This window comes from Phocoena phocoena, chromosome X (assembly GCF_963924675.1).
Source record: "Phocoena phocoena chromosome X, mPhoPho1.1, whole genome shotgun sequence".
Taxonomy (NCBI): Eukaryota; Metazoa; Chordata; class Mammalia; order Artiodactyla; family Phocoenidae; genus Phocoena; species Phocoena phocoena.
The window spans coordinates 12,329,411-12,351,301 of NC_089240.1; the positions used below are offsets into that span (position 1 = coordinate 12,329,411).

At 41.3% G+C, this 21,891-nt stretch overlaps 1 protein-coding gene across 1 annotated transcript in view; it reads right to left on the bottom strand.

The window, feature by feature from the left end:
• The window catches only part of PIR (pirin), a 99,240-nt gene that overhangs the window by 619 nt on the left and 76,730 nt on the right, over positions 1-21,891 (bottom strand). The window contains exons 7-8 of the mRNA XM_065901120.1: positions 17,675-17,757; positions 9,573-9,639 (exon numbers count right to left, since the gene is read on the bottom strand). Of these exons, the coding sequence (XP_065757192.1) occupies positions 9,573-9,639; positions 17,675-17,757 (150 nt within the window). The remainder of the gene's footprint in view (positions 1-9,572; positions 9,640-17,674; positions 17,758-21,891) is intronic.

Consider the following 21,891-nt stretch of genomic DNA (forward strand, 5'->3'; position numbering starts at 1 on the left):
TAAATGACTTATATTAGTTTCAGGTAAACAATATAATGATTCAATATTTGTATATATTGGGGAATGATCGTCACAATAGGTCTAGTTAACATCTGTCACTATACATAGTTACAGAAGTTTTTTTTCTTGTGATGAAAACTTTTAAGATTTATTGTAGTTGTCAGTTGCACTAGCATTGGCTGATGTCAAGAATTTAACTGATTTTTTAAATTGGCAAATCTTTTCACAGTGTTGGTATCTCCACAGTATATGAGGCTGTGTCCTTGCACGAGGGGTCTAAGTCATTTTTGACAATTAGTAGCATCTCACTGACAATAAAAAGGAGATTATAAAAATTTCAAGTCAAGAAAGCATCACATTTTGGATTCTCTAGGGGTCAGTGCACTTTTCCTGTAAAGGGCCAGACAGTATATATTTTAGATTTTGTGGGTCAAACGATGTCTGTCTCAACTACTCAACTCTTCTACTGAAGCGCAAAGCAGCCACAGACAATATAGAAGTGACTAGGGATGGCTGTGTTCCAATAAAACTTCATTTACAAAGACATGCAGTGGACAGATTTGGCCCATGGTCACTGTTTGTCTAATTCCTAGGGCTGAACTTGGCATTTGCTAAAGGTGTAGAAGAAGTCCTCCCCTAATCGACCAGGAGGCAAAATGTCTGTCTCTTCCCTCTCTTCACATACGGTAGGAGCATCCACCTGTTGGCTAAACGAGGCCAGCTCTTATATGGTGGCATTGGCAGTGTCTTGAAAGCGGTTGACAGATTTGTCCATTCGGTCAGTATATTTCTTCCCCCAGTCTTCAGAGGTGCCGTCGGGAACCTTTTACGAAGTGCCTCCTCTAAGAGGCTTTCTCTGAGAGACCCGGATTAAAATATAACATAAAACTTGGAATAACACAGGCAAACTTCTTAACTACTCTTGGCGTATCAGCACAGATTCGGCACCCACTTTAGTGCTTGAGAAGGAAGACCCAGGATCACATGCTTTGATGACGCTGATGCCTTTTGGGAGATTTCAGGGAATAGGATGGCAAGAGAAAGGGAAAACAGGTAGCAGGTGTGTAAATTCATTCATTCACTCAATGACCTATCTATCCAGCATTTATTGCGTGCTTACTTAATGACAAACATGGTGCTAGGAGCTAGAGACATAAAGCTGAAAGACAAATTAATGACAGACTCCCTCCCCTCAAGGACCTCAAATCTATAACACAAACAGATATGAAAACAAATTATTACAAAACAGTGTGATACACAGAACGATAAATGTATGGAAAATGCAAAGAATCAGCACAGAAGGGGAGAAGGAGGTAATGTCTGCACAGGCAGATGTGGCGGAACGGCATTTTCGGGACTGGCCTGCAGGAGGACGTGAGGGTGCGGAAAAGGAGGAGGGTGGAGTCTGATATGTAGCAAGGGGCCCGAGCCCTCTGGGTTTTGGACGCCATCTATGGGAAGAAGTTTGGACATAATTCTGCAGGTGATCTGGAATCACTGAAGCGTTAAGGACAGAACAATGTAATCTGCTCTGCAGTGTTTAGAAGACGACTTTGGCATCAGGGTAGAGAAGATGCCTGGCCTGGGAGGCTGAGTTGATGGTGGAATTGTTTAAGGGTAACTGAGACACAAGACACAGGAAGCTGTGGGTAGAGCAAGGAACTCAGTCCTGGATATTCCGACATGAAGGCGCTGGAGACAATCAGCTGCCTGGCAGAGGTGCTCGGTACATTGTTGGAAATAGGGGTCTGGGGCTCACAAGAGAAATTTCACCAGGAGATGGACATGTGGACTGTACTAGGTAGGAAACAATGAGAGAGCCCTCATATGCAAAAAAAAATCGTAAATCCAAGAGGGCATCCTGGAAAAGCCACCTTTTTAAAGGACGCAGAGGAGAAAGGGAGACGGAACAGAGAAAATGAGAGCAGGTACTGGGCCAAGGACCGCCTTCCTGCACGTCATAATTTTGCTATAGATGAGACTTGTGGAGCACCTCTCCCCTCCCTCAATTACTTTTCTGTACAAACAGCACATTTCCGGGCTTCCATCTTGACACTTCTCTGGGGTATTCTGCTGTGATTCTCAAATCATAATGTGCACATAAATCACGTGGGAATCTTATTAAAATGTGTATTCTGAGTCAAGAGGTCTGGAGTGGGGTCTGAAGCTCTGCATTTCTAACTATCTCTCCAGTGATGCCAATGCTGCTGGTCCATGGACCACTTTGAGAAACAAGGGAAGCGTTGGAAGTGTGAGCCCTCCAAAGCCAAGGGGAGGAAGCTCAACTCCTCAAATCCTCAAGAAGAAGAAAACTGAAACCAGAAAGTATATGTTTTTCTTCTTTTTTGGGGGGGGGTAATATATAACTAAATTATTTTTTTTTTGAAATTGAGGTATAACCGACATACAGCATTATATTAGTCTCCGGTGTACAACATAATGATTCCGTATTTGTATAAACTGGGAGATGATCACCACAATAAGTCTAGTTAACATCTGTCACCATACACAGTTATAGAATTTGTTTTCTTGTGATGAGAACTTTTTTTTTATGAGAACTTTTTTTTTTTTTTTTTTTGTGGTACGCGGGCCTCTCACTGTTGTGGCCTCTCCCGTTGCGGAGCACAGGTTCCGGACACGCAGGCCCAGCGGCCATGGCTCACAGACCCAGCCGCTCCGTGGCATGTGGGATCCTCCCGGACCAGGGCACGAACCTGTGTCCCCTGCATCGGCAGGCGGACTCTCAACCACTGCGCCACCAGGGAAGTCCCCGATAAGAACTTTTAAGATCTATTCTCTTAGCAACTTTCAAATATGCAGTACAATGTTATTGACTATCATCACCATGCTGTACATTACTTCCCCCAGAAAGCATGTTTCTTAATTGAACAAGAAAATTATTTGCTAGTTATCAATAATCCCACAAATCCTCTTTTAAACTACACTGTTCATCCCTTCTCTAATTAAAGCTTTGAATTCCCTCCCTCTCCTGTAATAAAAATGGTGTGAGTTGAATCTCTCATTGTGTAGAAACTTCCTATAGTGGAGAGAGCACAAGACAAGGGTTTAGGAGACTAGGGTTCAAATCCCAGCTCCGCCACCAACAATTACTTCCCAGCAGAGAAGCCACAGGGCGGAGCAAGGGGCAACCGGGCACAGTGAGAGGCCGAAGGGCAGGGTGGGTAGAAACCAGACAGCCTGAGTGTGAACCCAGCTATGTGGCCAACAAACCTCTGCATCTCTGCTTCCTCATCCATAAAGTGGGGATGAGAGTACCTACCTTGTCAGGTTGTTCTTAAGCTTAAATGAATTAATATTTTGAAAGCACTCTGACCAATCCTAGTAGACAGTAAATGCTACCGAGGTATCTGTTAGGTAAATAAGTGGAACATCTGGATTCCACTTTCCTCAACAACTAGTACTGGTTCCCAAATAGTCGAGAGATGGCTGCGGTGGCCTTCAAACATGCACAGGTAAAAGAAAAACTTAAACGTCTGGGTTTGAAAGAGTTAGCAAAATAAAATTAATAAATAAAACAAACAAGTAGAACGCTTTGCCTCTCATTAGCTGAGGTTTCAGGGGCCATCTCTATGTTGTCTGGTTAATCCGAATTTGTGTGTGCTGGCACACCCAGTGTCCCCGAGTTGCAAGCCTCTGGGAGAAGATTCACAGGGGATGAATGTCACCTATTGTAGTTGGAGTCTTGGTTTTCATCACTGATGCAGAGGACATCGCTTAACTGAAAAGGTTTCCATCCCACACATCTTTTTCCCACCTAAGCTCTAGCTGCTATTAATAAAGATGATGACCCTACTCAATCTGTCGGCAGGCTTCTTCCAGAAGAACAAACTATTTCAGGGCTGTTCAACCAAAAGAAAATGACAACTATGAACCTCTGGAGTGGAAATCAGAAGTCTGCAAAATGGAGGCAAACGCTATGGGCTAGGTGGAGTATAATTTAATGCTTTTCCCTTAAGCTACTAATAAAACAAAAAAGACTATTTTAAAAATAATCAGGGCTTCCCTGGTGGCGCAGTGGTTGAGAGTCCGCCTGTCGATGCAGGGGACACGGGTTCGTGCCCCGGTCCGGGAAGATCCCACATGCCGCAGAGCGGCTGGGCCTGTGAGCCATGACAGCTGAGCCTGTGTGTCCAGAGCCTGTGCTCTGCAACGGGAGAGGCCACAACAGTGAGAGGCCCGCGTACCACAAAAAAAAAAAAAAAAAAAAATCAGTGCTCTATAGACCAGATAGATCTAATTGATATTTACAGAACATTCCACCCAAAAGTGGCAGAATACACTTTCTTCTCAAGTGTACATGGAGCATTCTCCAGGACAGATCACATCTTGGGTCACAAATCAAGCCTCAGAAAATTTAAGAAAACGGAAATCGTATCAAGCATGTTTTCTGACCACAACGCTATGAAAATGGAAATCAACTACAGGAAAAGAAACTATAAAAAACACAAATATATGGAGGCTAAACAGTGTGCTACTGAATAACCAAGGGATCACTGAAGAAATCAAAGAAGAAATTAAAAGATACATAGAAACAAATGACAACAAAAACAGTACGACCCACAACCTATGGGACACAGCAAAAGCAGTTCTAAGAGGTAAGTTTATAGCAATACAATCTCACCTCAAGAAACAAGAAAAATCTCAAATAAACAACCTAACCCTACACTTAAAACAACTAGAGGAAGAACATATGTATATGTATAACTGATTCACTTTGTTATACAGCAGAAACTAACACACCACTGTAAAGCAACTATACTCCAATAAAGATGTTAAATAAATAAATAAATAAAAAGGTCCAACTGAGAAGAACAAAGAAAACCCAAACTCAGTAGAAGGAAATAAATCATAAAGATCAGAGGAGAAAAAAATGAAACAGAAATGAAGAAAATAATAGCAAAGATCAATAAGACTAAAAGCTGGTTCTTTGAGAAGATAAACAAGATTGATAAACCCATAGCCAGACTCATCAAGAAAAAAAGGAAGAGGACACAAATCAATAAAATTAGAAATGAAAAAGGAGAAATCACAACTGACACTGCAGAAATACAAAGGATTATAAGAGACTACTACAACTATATGCCAATAAAATGGACAACCACGAAGAAATGGACAAATTCTTGGAAAGGTACAATTTTCCAAGACTGAACCAGGAAGAATTAGAAAATATAAACAGACCTATCACAAGTAATGAAATTGAAACCGTAAGTAAAAATCTTCCAACAAACAAAAGTCCAGGACCAGATGGCTTCACAGGCAAATTCTATCAAACATTTAGAGAAGAGCTAACACCGATCCTTCTCAAACTCTTCCAAAAAAATTGCAGAGGGAGGAACACTCCCAAATTCATTCTATGAAGCCACTGTCACCCTGATACCAAAACCAGAAAAAGATATCACAAAAACAGAAAATTATAGACCAATATCACTGATGAACATAGATGCAAAAATCCTGAACAAAACACTAGCAAACAGAATCCAACAGCACATTAAAAGGATCACACACCATGAACAAGTGGGATTTATCCCAGGGATGCAAGGATTCTTCAATATATGCAAATCAATCAATGTGATACAAAACATTAACAAATTAAGGAATAAAAACCATATGATCAGGTTTCCCTGGTGGCGCAGTGGTTGAGAGTCCGCCTGCCGATGCAGGGGACACAGGTTCGTGCCTCGGTCCAGGGAGATCCCACATGCCACGGGGCGGCGAGGCCCATGTGCCATGGCCGCTGAGCCTGCGCGTCCGGAGCCTGTGCTCCGCAACGGGAGAGGCCACAACAGTGAGAGGCCCGTGTACCGCAAAAAAAACCAAAAACACAAAAAAACAATAAAAGAAAACCATATGATCATCTCAACAGATGCAGAAAAAACTTGTGACAAAATTCAACACCCATTTATGATAAAAAAAAAAACTCTCCAGAAAACGGGCACAGAGGGACCCTACCTCAATATAATAAAGGTCATATACGACAAACCCACAGCAAGCATCATCCTCAATGGTGAAAAACTGGAAGCATTTCCTCTAAGATCAGGAACAAGACAAGGATGCCCACTCTCGCCACTATTATTCAAAATAGTTTTGGAAGTCCTAGCCACAGCAATCAGAGAAGAAAAAGAAATAAAAGGAATACAAATTGGAAAAGAAGAAGTAAAACTGTCACTGTCTGCAGATGACATGATACTCTACATAGAAAATCCTAAAGATGCCACCAGAAAACTACTAGAACTAACCAATGAATTTGGTAAGGTTGCAGGATACAAAATTAATGCACAGAAATCGCTGGCATTCCTATACACCAACAATGAAGAAACAGAAAGAGAAATTAAGGAAACACTCCCATTTACCACTGCAACAAAAAGAATAAAATACCTAAGAATAAACCTGCTTAAGGAGGCAAAAGACTTGTACTCAGAAAACTATAAAACACTGATGAAAGAAATCAAAGATGATGTAAACAGATGGAGAAATATACCATGTTCTTGGATTGGAAGAATCAATACTGTGAAAATGACTATACTACCCAAAGCAATCTACAGATTCAATGCAATCCTTATGAAACTACCAATGGCATCTTCACAGAATTAGAACAAAAAAACCTTACAATTCGTATGGAAACACAAAAGACTCCGAATAGCCAAAGCAATCTTGAGAAAGAAAAACGGAGCTGGAGGAATCAGGCTCCCTGACTTCAAACTATACCACAAAGGTACAGTAATCAAGACAGTATGGTACTGGCACAAAAACAGAAATATAGATCAGTGGTACAGGATAGCATGCCCAGAGATAAACCCATGCACATACGGTCACCTAATTTACGTCAAAGGAGGCAAGAACATACAATGGAGAAAAGACAGCCTTTTCAATAAGTGGTGCTGGGAAAACTGGACAGCTACATGTAAAAGAATGAAATTAGAACACTACCTAACACCATACACAAAAATAAACTCCAAATGGATTAGAGACTTAGATATAAGACCAGACACTATAAATCTTTTAGAGGAAAACCTAGGAAAACCACTCTTTGACATAAACCATAGCAAGAGCTTTTTTGACCCACCTCCTGGAGTAACAGAAATAAAAAGAAAAATAAACAAATGGGACTTAATTAAACTTAAAAGCTTTTGCACAGCAAAGGGAACCATAAACAAGACAAAAAGACAACCCTCAGAATGGGAGAAAATATTTGCAAATGAAACAAATTAATTAATCTCCAAAATGTACAAACAGCTCATGGAGCTCAATATCAAAAAAACAAACAATCCAGTTAAAAAATGGGGTGAAGACCTCAATAGACATTTCACCAAGGAAGACATACAGATGGCCAAGAGGCACATGAAAAGATGCTCAGCACCACTAATTATTAGAGAAATGCAAATCAAAACTACAATGAGGTATCACCTCATGCCAGTCAGAATGGCCATTATCAAAAAAGTTAGAAAAACAATAAATGCTGGAAAGGCTGTGGAGAAAAGGGAACCCTCCTACACTGTTGGTGGGAGTGTAAATTGATACAACCACTATGGAAAACAGTATGGAGCTTCCTTAAAAAACTAAAAATAGAACTGCCATATGACCCAGCAATCCCACTACTGGGCATATACCCTGAGAAAACCATAATTCAGAAAGAGACATGCACCACAATGTTCATTGCAGCTCTATTTACAATAGCCCGGAGATGGAAACAACCTAAGTGTCCATCATCGGATGAATGGATAAAGATGTGGCCCATATATACAATGGAATATTACTCAGCCATGAAAAGAAATGAAATTGAGTTATCTGTAGTGAGGTGGATGGACCTAGAGTCTGTCATACAGAGTGAAGTAAGTCAGAAAGAGAAAAACAAATACTGTATGCTAACACATACATATGGAATCTAAAAAAAAAATGGTACTGAAGAACCTAGTTGCAAGGCAGGAATAAAGATTTAGACATAGAGAATGGACTTGAGGACACGGGTGGGAGGGGGAAGCTGGGGCGAAGTGAGAGTAGCATCAACATATATACACTACCGAATGTAAAATGGTTGGTGGGAAGCAGCCGCACAGCACAGGGAGATCGGCTCAGTGCTTTGTGATGACCTAGAGGGGTGGGACAGGGAGGGTGGGAGGGAGACGCAAGAGGGAGGGGATATGGGGACATGTGTATGCATATGGCTGATTCGCTTTGTTGTGCAACAGAAACTAATACGGTATTGTGAAGCAATTATACTCCAATAAAGATCTATTAAAAATAATAAATAAATAAAATAAAAATAATCAGTGTTCTTGAAATTTATGATCAGCCAGGTTTTTTTTTTTTCCGAAATCACTGTGCATACCTGTAGGCAAGGCAAGGTAGTGTAATGGGATTTTAATGCATGTTAAATTTAATAATCAGATAAGCGGACATACACTATGTTTTGTAGCATTTATCTAAGTAATAGGTTGTGTTCTGGATGCTTTTAGACGTTCTTCATTCAATCAAACAACAGTATTTTGAGGAAGTCAAGACAAAGAATTGAAGTGACTATTATGAGTCCTTATTCCAGGATTTTCTGCCTCCAAGTACAGTTATCTCTATTTGTTTTGTTTTTATTGACATATAGTTGATTTACAATGTGGTGTTAATTTCTGCTGTACGGCAAAGTGAGTCAGTTATACATATGTATACACATACACCCATGTATATTCTTTTCCATTACGGCCTATTACAGAATATTGAATATAGTTCGCTGTGCTATACAGTATGACCTTTTTGTTTACCTGTTTTACATCTTCGGGTTTTTTTCTTTTATTTTTTTTGGCTGTGCCATGCAGCTTCCGGGATCTTAGTTCCCTGACCAGGGATTGAACTCGGGGCCACGACAGTGAAAGCACTGAGTCCTAACCACTGGACCACCAGGGAAGTCCCTCTATTTGTTTTTTAAAATAAACTAAGAGTGACTCAAATATTTTAGAAACTTCCAAAGAAATATTCCTAAGAGGTCGCCATTTTTCACTAAAAATACAATAGACTACAAGGACAGTACTGAAATCACTGTTATTTATGGGAATTCCCTGGCAGTCCAGTGGTTGGGACTCAGTGCTTTCACTGCCATGGGCCTGGGTTCAATCTCTGGCAACTAAGATCCTGCAAGTAGTACAGCGCGGCCAAAAAAAAAAAAAAAAAAAAAGAAAGAAAGAAAGAAAGAAATCACTGTTATTTTTGGTAAAGATAAAAACGATATTCAAGTCCCCAGTGGACCACAAAATCTTTTTTTAAGTTGAAATTCCCTATGACACTATGTAAAACACACTATTTTTGTTTTCCCCACAGTTCAAACCTCAATGTCCTACATGTGGTAGATACTCAAGAAATGTTTCCTTAAAGGAAAGAGAATGAATGTAGAAGTGAAAACCATGTATATATTTTCCTTTCACAATGGAGAAATGAAACAAAATCCTCAACTTTGTAGATGGAGAGAGGACAAAAATCCAGCTTTCTTCCCGGTGACCCTATATATGGACACTACTTTCAAAGAAAGGGTAAACCAACCAAAGAAATCGCCATCATGTGGGGCTTACCATGTTGAACAACTGGTTCTCTTAATGGCTCCCCAGCAATCAGGACGAAGTGGTTTCTCTCAGGATCCTAAAGTCAAGAAAGAGACCATCAAACAATAAACAGCCTTATTTTTGAATGTCTGATTAGGAATGATTTGAAGTTGACATTTGGGCCAAAGGGATGATGTCCCTAATTCTAAAGATAAATTCCAGAAATATTTTCTGTGCAACGCATGATATGGAAATGCTTATTCTTTAAGACGTTTGGTAGCAATCAGAACTCAAGAATATGTCCCGAACACCAAAATAATAACCTTCTCTAATAAAGAAGGAGAATTTAAATTAAGATTTTTCTTTAACTAGAAACATCTTTATGACAAACTATGTGATTGACTTGGCCTATTATAGAGTTTATAATTTCCTGCTAAAAATTTAACTTTTAAAAGTGAAGATTATTTATACAAATCCAAAAGTAACATTTTATTACTTTTGACATTTATTACTATTAATGTAAAATATGCCCCAGAAATGTTGCACTAAATGGAACCTTACAAAAACATCCCAGGAGGCTTCCGTGGTGGCGCAGTGGTTAAAAATCTGCCTGCCAATGCAGGGGACACGAGTTCGAGCCCTGGTCCGGGAAGATCCCACATGCCACAGAGCAACTAAGCCCGTGCACCACAACTACTGAGCCTGCGCTCTAGAGCCCCCGAGCCACAACTACTGAGCCCACGTGCCACAACTACTGAAGCCCGCGTGCCTAGAGTCCGTGCTCTGAGAAGCCATCGCAATGAGAAGCCTGCGGACTGCAACAAAGAGTAGCCCCCGCTCGCTGCAACTAGAGAAACCCTGCGCACAGCAATGAAGACCCAATGCAGCCAAAAATGAACAAAAAAATAAATAAATTTATTTTTTTTTAAATCCCCGAGATACCTGCTCAGGCAAATTTCTCTCCAAAAGGGTCCTCTTGTGTTAAAGTCTCTAAAAGTTTTTGTTTAGAATTAAGATTAGGTTTTTTTCCCTGAAACTGAAAAGAAATATTAATTATTAAATCCAGTGCTAGTGTGGATGCAGGGAAATATAAACTTTTCTATACCTCATTTGGGAGATTTTAAGTGGGTGCTGTAATCTTTCTAGAGAGCACTTTGACAATATGACTTCAAGCCCTCCTATCGCTGATGTCCTCTGACCCAGTAATGCCAGAGAAACCAGCAGAAGAACCTCCCACCACACTTGTGATAATATAAATATGTGATAATATATTATATGCTCCTACTCATATAAAGCTCTTTAATTAGAAATAATTCTAATGTTACTAGTACCAGAAGATTTATCACTGGATTCAATTAACATGAAGCATATGAAGAACGAAGTCTTTAATCTTCCATGTAGTTAGAAATATTTGTATCTTACAGAACCGACATTTATTTCCCCTTCTGCCTCTAACTTTAAAAAATTAAAAGGGAATTTAGGGTCGAATGGTTTCTGCAAAAGTCTTAATTTACTCCCTACAGTCCCAGGGCTGTGCATTTAGTACATCCACCCAGTGGATGCTTTAATCATTTCTTCATGTTTAAAAAACATCTGTTTAACCATTCCCAGGCCTGTATTTATTTACACATCACCTTATGTATCCATAACCCAATTTGCTGTCAAAATATGCCAATGTGAACTCAGCTGAAAATCAGAGTAAGCTAAAAAGGCGTCTGCTAATTCAAATTTTAAAAACAGATGTCATAAACACCATGTACTAAAGTTTAGTCTTTTAACCTTAGTACAGACCCTCACTCAGTCTCCACTTATTCTCACATTATACACAACGTTAATAATTAAGCTTTGCGGTTATCAGATCCATGAGATTCAAAGCTAGAAGACAGGAAAGCACTACTATACAGCAATACAAGGAAACGGACAGCTTAACATCAATTATGGAAATTAAACACACACCAAAAAAACTATGAAAAACAGGCACAGAGGCTTAAAAATTAGTCTAGGACCACTTACTGTGGTAGCCAGTAGGCCCTAAAGACATCGTCCCACTTTATAGCTCAGCACAGTAATTAATACACATGCTGATGACCCAGTGTTATGAATAAGTTAAACTGTGCATATACTACTATGCAATAGCCCAACAGTCCCCAAGAAAGGGGACGGTTTCTACCTAAGGGCTTTGAAGGGGTGGAATTTCAGTGCGAATCAAATGACATATTCAAGAAAAGTATCTTAGAAAAATAGTTCTGATCGCTGGTGCTACATCATTTATAATTTAATCTGAGGGAAGACATCACTAAAAAGTGTTTCGAGGTGTTTGGTTTTGGAGGGGATACACACTTGAGTTCTAGGGTCAGGAGGCAGAGGAGAAAGGGTCGGGGGTCACGAGAGAAGGGGAAAGGAAAGGCCTACCTCCTTGTGTCATGGGTGTGCGACTCCTCAGAATGTAAGTTTCTTGATTCAGAAGATGCGTCTTTTGTGAGTGACAAACGTGTCCTACAGTTTACACAGTTTGGAATAATAATAAAGTGTTCAAAATACAACTTTTGCTCCTTTTAATATTACTCAAATCAAATGATGACTTTCATTTATAAGTCAGACAGTAGGATAAAAGGACACTTGCATTTGGTCTGAAATGAAAAATGATTCAACTGCTGGGTGCTGAGTTGTTTGGGAGTTCGGCTTCCCGTTTCAGAAAGCTGAAGGTTGGAAGTGAGCCAGAAACAGAAAAACAAATACCGCTTGCACGTGGAATCTCGAAAAATGATACAGATGAACTTATTTGCAAAGCAGAAATAGAGACACAGACACAGAGAACAAACATATGGATACCAAGGGGGAAAGGGGGGTGGGATGAATTGGGAGATTGGGATTGACATATATACACTACTATGTATAAAACTGATAAATAAGAACCTACTGTATAGCACAGGGAACTCTGCTCAGTGCTCTGTAGTAACCTAAATGGGAAAAGAATTTTAAAAAGAGTTGGATATAAGTATATGTATAATTGATTCACTTTGCTGTACACCTGAAACTAACTCAACATTGTAAAGCAACTAAACTCCAATAAAAATTAAAAAAAAAAAAAAAGCGGGCTTCCCTGGTGGCACAGTGGTTGGGAGTGCGCCTGCCGATGCAGGGGACACGGTTCGTGCCCCGGTCTGGGAAGATCCCACATGCTGCGGAGCAGCTGGGCCTGTGAGCCATGGCCACTGGGCCTGTGTGTCTGGAGCCTGTGCTTCGCAACGGGGGAGACCACAACAGTGAGAGGCCCGCGTACCGCAAAAAAAAAAAAAAAAAAAAAAAAAAGCAAGCTGAAGCCTGGTCCAAGCTTCTCTGAATGATTTTTTTTTACAAAATTAACCTCTCCCTGGCCCCTTCTCCTCTAACCTAAGCCAGGTGTTTTGGGCCTTTTTCTTTTTTCTTAGGTGCATCCTTCTTCCTCCCTTAACTGGCCTTCTTTGGTGAAAGCTGGTCATCTTTCTGGATATTCAGTAGAGTGCTTTTGTGGCTCCAAGTCCCGAATGCTGCTATCTTGAAAAGCCCTCCTCTATGGTGACCTTGGGTACAGTGTCAAATGATGAAAATCAGGCCAAAGCAAAGAGAAAGCAAGACTTGTTTAAGATCATGAGTCCCTGTGTGGATCTAAGTCAGTGCCCTGTTAGGTTCTGATGAAGAGACCCTCACGCAAAGGCAACAGAAGTTCACTTACTGCTTCATGGACAGGTGCCCCAACTGAAACTCACGATCTCTTGGGGCCCAGACCATGTCTTTCACTTTGGCACACCTTCTCAGAGTTCCTAGTTTTGAGTCAGGCCCTTCTGGGTTTACATAATAATTTACTTTTACAAATTGCTCTGTTATTCCATAAATACTGGCAAGACATGTCTTGAGTTCCACTGACACCAACAATAAATGATCGAAGCCCCGATGAAGGCGCTAGGATTTATTTAAGGTGTTGATAACTTCTACACTGTATGTACTCAGAGTTTGTTTGATTAATCAGAAATACAAAGCTTGAGATGGCAGTGGGACTCCGAGAAGGAAACTAAGGGCATGCTTTTGCATCAGGAACATTTATTAGGGTGAAATATTACCTGAAAACATTATCAGAAAGAAACTGAGCTTTAACAGGACTTCACTGCGTGTAATTGTTCTTACTAGACTTCACTGTTTATACTTCTTAGGCCAACTGAAAGAGAAAACAGTGAACTGTTACCAGTTTTTGAAGATTAATGGTTTATTTTATTATGAATCAGCACATCAGCAAAAAGTTGTCTCTAGCTTTAAAAGGGTGTTTTAGTTTTCTTTCGATCTTTTTTTTTTTTTTTTGTGGTACGTGAGCCTCCCACCGTCGCGGCCTCTCCCGTCGCGGAGCACAGGCTCCGGACGTGCAGGCTCAGCGGCCACGGCTCACGGGCCCAGCCGCTCCACGGCACGTGGGATCCTCCCGGACCGGGGCACGAACCGCATCCCCTGCATCGGCAGGCGGACCCCCAACCACTGCGCCACCAGGGAAGCCCTCGATCTTTATTTTAATCAAATATTAATCTGTATTAGTTTAATGAATTCCCCATGAATGGTGCCAGTTAAGGAGTATCCTTATTCTCAAGGATGGTTTTGACGGCAGTCATTGAGGAACTGATTGCCTACCTTGACAAACTACACGTAAGTTTGCTAATCCACGAGGCTTAAGACTTTCTCAATAGGACACTAGTATAAACATGAGTTTTAAGCTGAGATCAAGTCTTCATATCAAATCCATGTGCTCCTGATCATGGAGCCATCTTGGCAACCAGGGTACCAATCGTGGGCCAAAGCAGCACAGGGAGCTTTAACGCTTGAAACAGAGGTTGTTCCAGGGTGACCATTACAGTCCAGGCTTAAATGTCCAGAGGAGCCCAGGGTTGATCCCCATCTCTAAGAACAATGAAAAAGTTAAGGCCATTCTGAAGGCACTGCTGGGGTTTAGGCTTCCTCTAAGAAGTCAGAGAGTCTGGCTTAAGAACTCTTCAATCTAGCATAAACCAAGCCCCCTGCAGTTGCTACCCACCATGGAAGACTTCAGAATACAGTCACAAAAGACAATCCACACTCTGAGTGAAAAAGGTAGGGGTCCCTGCAGCCTAATATGTGCTGGTCTAAGATGAGTCAAATGCTAAAATGGAGCCGGGAAACCTGGGGAGAGAAAAGATGTGATCTATCGATACATCAACTCCTCCCTGCCCTCCTTGCCTGCCCTGGAGGACTGGCCATTCTAGAGGAAACTTCCCAGGCTCCTGAGCCACCAGGAAGACACGCATGATGGTGAAGACACAGAGTAAGAAGCAGAGAAAGGGCAGGGAGAGCGGTGCCAGAAGGAAGCTGGGGCCTATATATGAACTCCTCATTCCTGTCCACAACTCCACGCACATGGGAATAAGGGAGAACTGGGAAGGCACAGCTTCCTTCTTTAATCCTCAGGGTAAGTCTAGTTCCAAGTGAAGATACCACTGGCCTGGAGCCCGAGTGAATCAGGGTCCTTTAGGACCTTTGTAGAAACTCATGTGCCCTAAACCTTGGGGCCTAAGGTATAAATCCTCACTAGGTAACATGTACGTGGCATGACCACCTGTCACATCAGGTGTTTAGATCAGTGACCTTTCCAGCTACCATCATTGGGCACCCACTATGTACCAGACCAGGGATGAGTAAACTTGTCCTCGTAAAGAGCCAGGGAATAAAGATTTTAGGCTTTGTGGGCCATCCAGTCTCTGTTGCAACCACGTAGCTCGACACTGTGGCGTGAAAGCATCCACAGACAAACGGAAATGAACAGGTGTAGCTGGGGTTCAACAGAAAAAGTTTAAATCTAGCCTGTTGGGCATAAAGTACTGATCCCCGTGCTAGATGTGGCCTAGACTGTTGACCTACGTAATCTCACACAGTCGATCTGACAGCCCCACGCAGTTAGCATCATTATTTCAACTGTGCAGAAGGAGAAAATGAACGAAGCTCAGGGGGTTTGAGAACTGTGTCCAAACAGGCTCCTCCCGTTGTATCTAAGGGGGACTTTCTACTCTTCACGGATGTAAGTGATACGTGCCGATTTAAAGGTGAATTTTTCGGAATAAATTTTTTCACAGAACTCTTTCTAATGTCTTGATGGCTCAGGCTACACTTATACACAGTCAAAATTACAGAAGGGCACACAACAGAACCATGCCCCTGGGGCCAAGGAACTGATGGTTCCAGTCAAGCCTTTTCCATCCTGCTGCCTCTCTCTTTCTGGACCCCCTCACCACTTCTTGCTGGTGTTCTGCTTCAGCTTCCAAACCCTTATCACCTGCAATGTGCCCTCTGCTATAGTATAGGAAGGACTGAGATTGTCGAGTTAAACCAGACAATGTCACAGACTAATCTGCCGTCAGTAGGGTCTGGTCTACATATAGCTTCCACGCCTCGTCCGTGCACTGGGTGAAAACAGACGAAATCGCCATTTCTGAAGGTCAGAAGTGGCAGTTCCATACAGTTCGACCTAATTATAGGGAGCACAGACCCTGAGATACGCATTTCCTCTGGAGCTCATGGCGTTTTGCTTCGCCTTACTTCACTGCTCCTGGAGGTGTTGCAGAGGATTAAAGCAGCAGTAGGGGAGCTTGTCAGCAAAGGGGGTTAAGATACAATCATTCCTCACATCCACTGCGTTCTACCACACCAGGGCCGGAGGGCGGGCAGTCAGTCAGATGGCCTCTCTGCCAGTCACCTGCACGCCAACATAGTTTTCATCCCTACTTTTCAAAATTCATCTTTGCAGGAGCTTCTGCACAACCGTCTCTTCAGTTCTCCTTATTGGAATGTCACAAAGTGGCCAGGTGGGTTTAATAGGCTCACAGGACGGTAAGCGAACAGTCCAAGGGAATGAAGGAATGAACACAAGGAAGAAACCTGGCAACCTGGATTAAAAAAAGCTCCTTGGACTCCTAAAATATCAGAAACTTTACTTAAAAAGCAAGGACTCAACACAAAAGGACTACAAAATGGATCATATGTTCCTCTCAGTTCAACGTGGGGCTGACTTTCAGAGGGCTCCATGGGAATATGTGTGTAGATCTATATTTATACCCCTAAAGGGCTGATCCATTTTTACTTATGCTAACGATAAAATCAATCAAGTGTATAAAGAAAGAAAAAGTGAGAGACAAGGAAGAGCTGCCTTCAGATTCAAGTTTCTAGGGGTAAACAATACGGACTTTCAATGATTCCTAAAGATGACGAATCAGTGTAGATAAAAGCTTAAAATAAACCAGTAGAAATAACAGAAGTTAATGAAAGGGGCTGATAAACTTGTGGCATAGTTTCTTTCCCAGAGGAAGAGAAAAAATTTTCCAGGTACACAGGAGATTTCGGCATTTTCCTAGAAACTAGTAGAAAGTACAAGTTAAGAAAATTAAAGCAACCTAAGTGTCCATCAACAGATGAATGGATAAAGAAGATGCAGTACATATATACAATGGAATATTACTCAGCCATAAAGAAGAACGAAAGTTTGTTATTTGCAGCAACATGGATGGACTTGGAGGGCATTATGCTAAGTGAAGTAAGTCAGAGAAAGACAAATACTGTATGATATCACTTATATGTGGAATCTAAAATATACAACAAACTAGTGACAAAAAAGAAGCAGATACAGAGAACAACTAGTGGTTACCAGTGCTGGGGGAGGGGCAAGACAGGGGTGAGGGATTAGGAGGTACAAATCATTGGGTGTGAGGTAGGCTCAAAAGTGTATTATACAACATGGGGAATAGAGCCAATATTTTTTAATAACTGTTAATGGAAAGTAACCTTTAAAAATTCCATTAGGGCTTCCCTGGCGGCACGGCAGTTGAGAGTCCGCCTGCCGATGCAGGGGACACGGGTTCGTGCCCCGGTCCGGGAAGATCCCACATGCCGCGGAGCGGCTGGGCCCGTGAGCCATGGCCACTGAGCCTGCGCGTCCGGAGCCTGTGCTCCGCAACGGGAGAGGCCACAACAGTGAGAGGCCCGCGTACCGCAAAAGAAAAAAAAAAAAAAAAAAAAAAATTAAAATTTTTAAATGCAAAAAAAAATGTTTGAAAAAAGAGAATTAAAGATTTTTAATACTAAACCTTGTTCTCCACCTGGACACTGTCACCTTCCCCCAGCACGGCTGTGTGATGAGGTTCTATTTTTTGTTGCGTGTCATCAGGTCCTACAAAAAAGACGACGCACTTAATTTAGTCCTCATGGTAGTACATTTCTCATACGATTACAAACTTGGTTAACTACACGGCACCATAATATGAATTTCAAGCTCAGAAACAACCAACTTAGGAATCTCCTGAAATCTCGTTGATGGTATTTGCTACTATTAAAGTCCAAAACTGGCTGCTTTTCAATGTAGAAAAGGACAAGGAAGTGAATCCTGTATTATGTTTCCACTTACACTTTCAATGTCATGCCTAATAGGTTAATTAATAAGCAAAGTCCTTGGCATTACATGCTAATAAGAGTGTTTCCTTGGGTCAATTATAAACCTCAAAAGATTTAAGCATGCTTAGGAAAATCAGTAAATTCCATCATTAATTCCTTTCCACAAGTATTTATTGAACACCTTCAACTAACTGCCCAGCACTGTGAGAAAATGGAAAGAAGCGCAAAGCCGATTCCTCACATACAAATAACTCAAAATCTCACTGAGAGAAAGTAAATATATATTCATAAAACAGAGACTAATTCAACTGGAAAACAGGTAAGTTGGAGAGCTAGTGAACAACACCTGTGGAACTATGTACAAGGCCCTATGCTAAATGCTGCGGGAGTGGGGAGGTTTCAGGATAGATATATTTCCATCCCTCCTATATTAAGGCTCACAGATGAAACAGAAAAAATAATACAAATGAAATTGTGTGTTAAAGGCAATAAGAAAGGAATAAACAAAGTTCAAAGAGAGAACAGGGACTGCAGAGCTCTGCAGGATCAGATAGACCGATAAAAGGCAAAGCTACGATAAAGGGTGCTCTAGACAAGAGGACAGACTGTGCAAAGGTGAGGGGCTGGCAATGTGCAGGGCATGCCCGGGTGAACCTTCTATCATTGCTGGAACATTCTTCTGGGAGGAACGATGGCAATGCACACTTGCTTCAGGTCAAGGGAAGACATGAAGGCCATGCTTATTCGTATAAAACGGAGGACCTCTGAGGAGAGGGTGTGAGTGGGAAATGGTTAGATCTGTGTCTTGGAGAAATAACTGAAAGCAGAGCACAGAATAAATGGGAGAGGGCACGACTGAAGTTAGGATGACCTGTTGGGAGTTTATTCTAACAGTCTCAGTGGAAATGAATTCCAGTCTGAACTGGGAGAGTGGACACAGAGAGAAAGGAATGGGTTTGAGAGGTGGAGTGGAGAAAGAAAGATTGGGCAACAATGGGAGAGAGAAGAGCCGAAGAACACGATTCTCCCTAGAAGCAGCATCACGCAGCGGCCTGAACGGCCACAGCAGGCGCGGGTGGGACTTGGCTGGGCCTTTCAGCTGACTGAAAACCAGACACGTGAACACACAACAGAGGGGAGACTCCGGGCAGGCTGAGAAGCCCGTAACGATGTCTGCGTGACATTCTGGACTATAAAAAAAAAGGGCATTCACCTGACATGATACAGCTAAAGCTGAATAATCAGCATGGAAGCACTTACTTAAGCAAAAGCAGTAGCTTGAGGAATTACCATCTAAACATAATTTGTGAATTTTGTGAATACTGACTGGAGTTCAAACATAGTCATATTTTCTAGAGAAGGCCTCCCTTTCACCTCCACTTTGGAGATAACCTACATGAAGCAGCAGGGTTCATTCTGATGCTTGCAAACGTGAAATAGGATTCTAACAGAGAACTTCTTAACCTGGAGTCAACGTGTTCCCAAGGGGTCCATGGATTGAATTCAGAGCAATCATGGACTTGCATGGGAGACAAATGACATCTTTATTTTCACGAACACCTAACTGAAATGTGGCCTTTCTTTCAGTCATGACTGTAGCCAGAAAACCACAGCAGTATTAGCTGGACCAATGATTTTGTTTCCAGTAGAAATCACGGATATTTTCATATCACATTAGCATTGTAAAGATCTCAAAATAAGTGTATGTTAATCACTACTTAACAATTTAAAGTAGACCTGCTTCTGGATCATGTTATTTCAAATGTCATCAGAGAAGCACACGTGGAACTGTATCACAGACTTGTTCTTTTAACCTTTTAATGACACCACTGAATTAAATTTTAAAAAAACCCAAAAAACATTGTTCAGAGGTGGGGCCTTGGCAAATGTCAAAAGGGTTCATGGCACAAAAAGCTTAGGAACTTCTGTCTCAGAGGCAGTGGTGTGCTAGTTAATGTTTACCAACCGGCTTTCGGGGACAAGGGGAAAAACAAACCTGATTTGTACTGTGTGCCAATTTCCATGGTTTAAATGCTCCCGTTGTGGCCAATTTCAAGCTACCAATCTGAGGCCAGGGAAGAGGTACACAACCTGCTCCAGCAAGAGCGAGCCCCAGCACATCACTGAAGGTTTCTTCTCTCCCAAGGATTTAGGTTAACAGATGTCACGGCAGTGAATGATAGAACTCCGCTGATTTTCCACTCATGCAAGGATGTGGCCATAGAAAGAGGGGTCTCAGAGTCTAAGGATCATCTCATTTAGATTGGGGTAATATTTTAAACTGTGAGATAAAGCAGCATTAAGTGTGCTTTACTGAGATTCCCTGGGAGCAATGAACCATGTCTTTATCTTCAATGAATTCATATGTAACACCCATTACCCATGTGGTCTACCCCTGACCCCTAATTTTATCATGTAGGATGTTTTATGATACAGAGAGCAAAATGATTTATAAAGCCCCTTCACTATGTTTTAATGGAGTGAGCTGGCAAGAGACAGCTCTCAAAAATCATGCTGAACTGGGATTTCTCTGCACCTCCTATCAGGGTAGCTTGCTCGACTGCCAGTCATTGGTCTATGAGAAAATCTTAATTTAGAAACAGAGTTCATGTTTCCCTAAGAGTTCTCATTCTAATTTTATACGGAATGCAATTTCCGCTCATTCTCCTTGCTGATCTAGGAGAGGAATCACAGTATTGATTCTGAAAAGGCCATTTGAAATGCTCCACCATAAGGCAAACTTTTTTTTTTTTTTTTTTTTGCGGTACACGGGCCTCTCACTGTTGTGGCCTCTCCCGTTGCGGAGCACAGGCTCTGGACGCGCAGGCTCCGCGGCATGTGGATCTTCCCGGACAGGGGCACGAACCTGTGTCCCCTGCATCGGCAGGCGGACTCTCAACCACTGCGCCACCATGGAAGCCCGGCAAACCTTTTTTATAGACACTGGAAAGTCAGGTTTTTAAGATTAATCATTCTAAGTGTACCTTTAGCTTCTGTATTATTTTATAAAATGTTTAAAGCAGGATCACATAAAGCAAAGACTGATTCCATCTTCATGTTATTTCTATGCTGTTTTACCCATCTGGTTATCTCCTCAACCTAAAATAAGTCTCAAAGAAAATATATTTTATTGGTTCTGACTACTTTCAATTATAAATCGAGCCAAATCAGATAATAAATAGTTTCCATCGGGAAGCTTCGCCAAGATATCTAATAGTGCAGTTAAGGAAAATTTAACTGAAAACGAATTGCAAATATTTCTGTTTGCGTAAACAGTCATGAAAGGGCAAAATACTTTAAAACATTTTAAAGTTAGTGCTGCATCTTCAGTGTGTGGTTTATTGCTGTGAAACTTCTCCCCATACACAAAATTTCCTTTTTCTTCTTCTCTTTACAAGAACTACTGTCCCACTTACCCTCTGTTCCGTACATTCTGGTACTTCTATCACAGATTTTGATATCATCAATTTTGTATGTATACTTGAAGCCTTCTTATCTGATGCAATCCGGATCATTAATTGAAAAAGATTAAGCTGCCTCCAACATTGTACTTTAAATTAAATTGTAAATGTGCATCCATTTGCCAATTTTTAGAAATTGGATTGAAGCACTGCCTTTCTTTATAAAGCATACCCATAATGCACCACTGAAATCCTTCTAGATTTTCAGTTTCCCCTAATCTTTTACTGTCATCTCTGCCATACTAATTCTAAGAGTTTTCTTTAGCAATATACTTTTACAAAGCATCTGACTTTGGTTGCTCTAGAAATACAAACTCTTTTCAAGCTTATTTCATTAATTTAAATATTATTTAATTAAATCGCATAATTGCAATCATTGGTGCAACTGGCATAAACAGAGTAGAGAACAATCACACCTGCCTTTAAGTCCACTTCAACTTGCCAGGGGGAGT